Source organism: Opisthorchis viverrini (assembly GCF_000715545.1).
Source record: "Opisthorchis viverrini unplaced genomic scaffold opera_v5_19, whole genome shotgun sequence".
In the NCBI taxonomy this organism is placed as follows: Eukaryota; Metazoa; Platyhelminthes; class Trematoda; order Opisthorchiida; family Opisthorchiidae; genus Opisthorchis; species Opisthorchis viverrini.
In genome coordinates this window covers 1,920,374-1,923,645 of record NW_008751675.1, presented here as the reverse complement: position 1 = coordinate 1,923,645, position 3,272 = coordinate 1,920,374, and the positions used below count along the sequence as shown (strand labels likewise).

The window sequence follows — 3,272 nt, the reverse complement described above, 5'->3', positions numbered from 1 at the left end:
TGTCTTTGATGATGATTATGATGATAATGTCAGCCGCCGAACCCTTTCCCAGCCTTGGAATCAAATCCGCATGCAACATCACTATGACTATGTATGATAACATCTCTTTTTTGGCTACACCTTCCCCCCTCGTCATATTCTCTCATCTAGTAATATGATTTCGTTTTCTCCTCATCTAGCCGCCTTGATGAACGGGACAAACGGCGCATCAAACGGGAGTTACTCAAAAAACTAGTCAATTGTGGTTCAATCCTCCACATAGGACTTGACAATGTGGGAACAAAGGTTAGCATGTTCATTCGCTGATTTCGCCCATTGGTTGCTTGCTTATATATTTGCTTCCCGAGCATTTTAAATTCAAGCATTTGAAGCCGGATTCATACAGAGGAGAATGTCGGTAGCTCAGATAGCGTAGATGGTCGTTGGCTTGTTCGCTGCAATCAAATTGCCCAGCTCAGCGAACAAGCCAACGACCGGATTCATACGTTCCTTCGCACTTAAGAAGGCGCCGGAAGTGGATTTTCAACGCGGTGATTGCAATAGGATTTTTCCTCGATGAACTGTTTTCAAAGACGTTCTACAGAGATAGAAAAATATCCCCTCCTCCTTCCTAGATATTGATTTTTCATGCCTCGTGTTGTATTCAATGGAATGGCGACTACTGAGCTATAGTAGGGGTAGTTGTTGGGACGCAATATGCCGTCAGCTGAGATTATTGCTCACTTTTGGGTTGCCTTCCCTGCAGACCCGATTGCCTAACAGTGTCTCAGCACTTATGCTTTTCTTGGTCTGGACAACAGTCGTTGCGATTTCCTTTTTAGCGCATAGCCGTCATCCCGTCCCCTGAAGATATAACACAGAATTCAAATCCAACAATGCTGTAGCCCACAGGTACACACCTGATGGTTTCCAATGTTGGAGAATGGTCTCTTGTGGTTTTATGGAAAAACAAATTCTAACCCAAGCACATGGCCGGGTGAGAAGCAGGTCATTTGCACTGACAAGCCGAATCAGATCGACCGGCCAAACCAACAGCTAGTTGGGGTAAAGTACATCTGCGCGGCCGTAGAAAGCAGGAAACACAAACCACGACGCAACACAGGTTGTGATCGGACCAACCAGAATCCCAGTGTGATGATTATCCATGGCCAATCGGATTGCAGCTCAAAGCTGCTATTCGTAAGTACGAAGAGAGGGACTATCCACCCAACTGCCCACTGGAAATGTCTCCCCGAACGGTGACGAAACGTTTGCAAATCGATTGCCAAGCTCGGTGAACAGATCAACAACCACGTGATCAGTTATCAGCCAAAATACATCTTTTACACCATTATTATACTTCAATCACTCTACAGTGAGTTTAAAACACGGACGACTTCAAGTACCTCTACAGTGAGTTTAAAACCCGGACGACTTCAATTAGGCAATCACCAGTTGTATGTCTCCTTCAATAAAATAACACATGGTATGTAGATCTACTTATGAACAACATATCACTGGAATTCCTTACAACGAACTGTAGTGACTATGGCTACTTATCGCTAAGACGCAACACAACCTGGAAGCATGAATTGTGTGGGGCTTTCGTAAAAGCACTTGAATGGGTTGTCAAAAAGTCAAATCTTTAGTCCATGCCAGTCTCGCTGTGTAGCCGCTACTCAAACCGAAGGGCGAAATACCCCCAGGGTTACTAAACCTTGGTAGGTTAACCAGTGTGTGCAAGACAAGTTTAGTGTGTTCAATTGTCGAAGGAAGGACAAATTTGCATTCAGTCACTTGGTAGATCCTGAACACGATTCATCATCACTAAAAGTTTTAGACTTCCAAACATACAGACAAGTTATAGCAAAATCTAGGGTGTTCCGAGTGTTCCAGTGACAACGCAGACCGCTCGTGATGTTGGTCATCCTGCTTCGATGGCTTCGTTATCCGTTTTGACAGGCGACCCCGAAAAACATTACCAGTCCACAACTTTATAGGCTTGCTCTCCCGACTCCTGGTTTCTTTGACAGGTCTGTCGCGCTTTTCGGAAGTCAATTTGCATTTGTTTAATGCACCTCAAGACTGAAAACGTGCCAAGGTGAAATTTCTCTGTTTAGGAGACTGTTCTACATAGTTTGTTTAAACCCAGTTCACCACCATTGGTGTTTTCTCGTCGTTCACAGGGCTTGGTGTACGTCAAGTGTGCCGATGCAGACACCGCGGGTCGGGTTTACCATGCCATCCACGCAAACTACTTTGACGGTGAGTCAACATTATCCACCATTGTGTTATTGTCGTATGGGGAGTCGAAGAAGACAACGTGCCTTTACTGTGTTGTACATCACCTATCTATCCCTAAATCGCTTTCGCTCTTTTTCCACAGGTCGTCTGTTGACCGTAAAGTTTTTGAGGGACGCCAAATATTGCCTCCGATTCCCAGAGGCACATGGAATTCATGTCCCACTGAATGTAGCCGATCTTGAATGAGCACGCTCTTTTTTCTACCGCCTTCTGTGCTGACGGCATCCTCCAACATCCCTCCTGTCGAACCGTGGCCATTAGTTACTCCCTTCATCCAAGTCGTTTATGTTAATATTTCATATCCAAGACCATTGTTTCCCTCTACTCAAGTCCCACACGTCTTGAATTTTTGTAAACCGAACTGAAGTTCATCCATAGGTATCCATTTTCTATACGCGCTCTTCCCCGTGTGTATGTTTCGTCCCCTCCCCCACCCATTGAATAGCCGTCTGTGCAGCTTTGTTACAACTGGTTAACATCTGAAACAGTTATAAGCATTTGTTCCATTGTACTATATACGTTTCTGCAAACGCCGTCCAATGTACTATTTGATAATCTACCAACACACTCGCTTTTCGTGCAGGTGTTTTTTCATTTTACTGTCCATATCGCTTATTTAGAGTGTGCCTGATCGGTAAACATCTCCGTGAGGTTAGAAAATAATGGCAGAACGTTCTCCCCGATCACCGTCATTTGGATAGTTGCTCCAAGAGTTTCTCTTGAGTCTCACGCAGCACGGCGTTGGGATCTTCCAGTTTGATCTGTCGTAGAACAAGGAGAGAGAAAACGTGCTTCATTCGCAGGCAGAGTTTTAATTGTGTGATGTAATACACACCCTCACTGACATGCATCACCCGTCGAACATCATTACCACTTCTAGCTTGGATTCACAGCAACTGCAGTGTAGAGCGGGAGAGTATCCTGAGATCCCTATCCGAACCTGTTCGCAATATAATGTATTACTTAAACTTTGCGGACAGTAATGTAAA

At 44.7% G+C, this 3,272-nt stretch overlaps 2 protein-coding genes across 2 annotated transcripts in view; one reads left to right on the top strand and one right to left on the bottom strand.

Annotated features, from left to right (window-relative positions):
* Positions 1–3,048, top strand: part of T265_01766 (hypothetical protein) — a gene marked incomplete at both ends in the record, with an annotated part of 32,237 nt that extends 29,189 nt beyond the window's left edge. Inside the window, 3 exons of the mRNA XM_009165856.1 lie at positions 180–285; positions 2,166–2,244; positions 2,366–3,048. Coding sequence (XP_009164120.1) covers positions 180–285; positions 2,166–2,244; positions 2,366–2,469 — 289 coding nt within the window. The remainder of the gene's footprint in view (positions 1–179; positions 286–2,165; positions 2,245–2,365) is intronic.
* The window catches only part of T265_01767 (hypothetical protein), a gene marked incomplete at both ends in the record, with an annotated part of 3,606 nt that continues 3,306 nt past the window's right edge, over positions 2,973–3,272 (bottom strand). The window contains one exon of the mRNA XM_009165857.1: positions 2,973–3,044. Coding sequence (XP_009164121.1) covers positions 2,973–3,044 — 72 coding nt within the window. The remainder of the gene's footprint in view (positions 3,045–3,272) is intronic.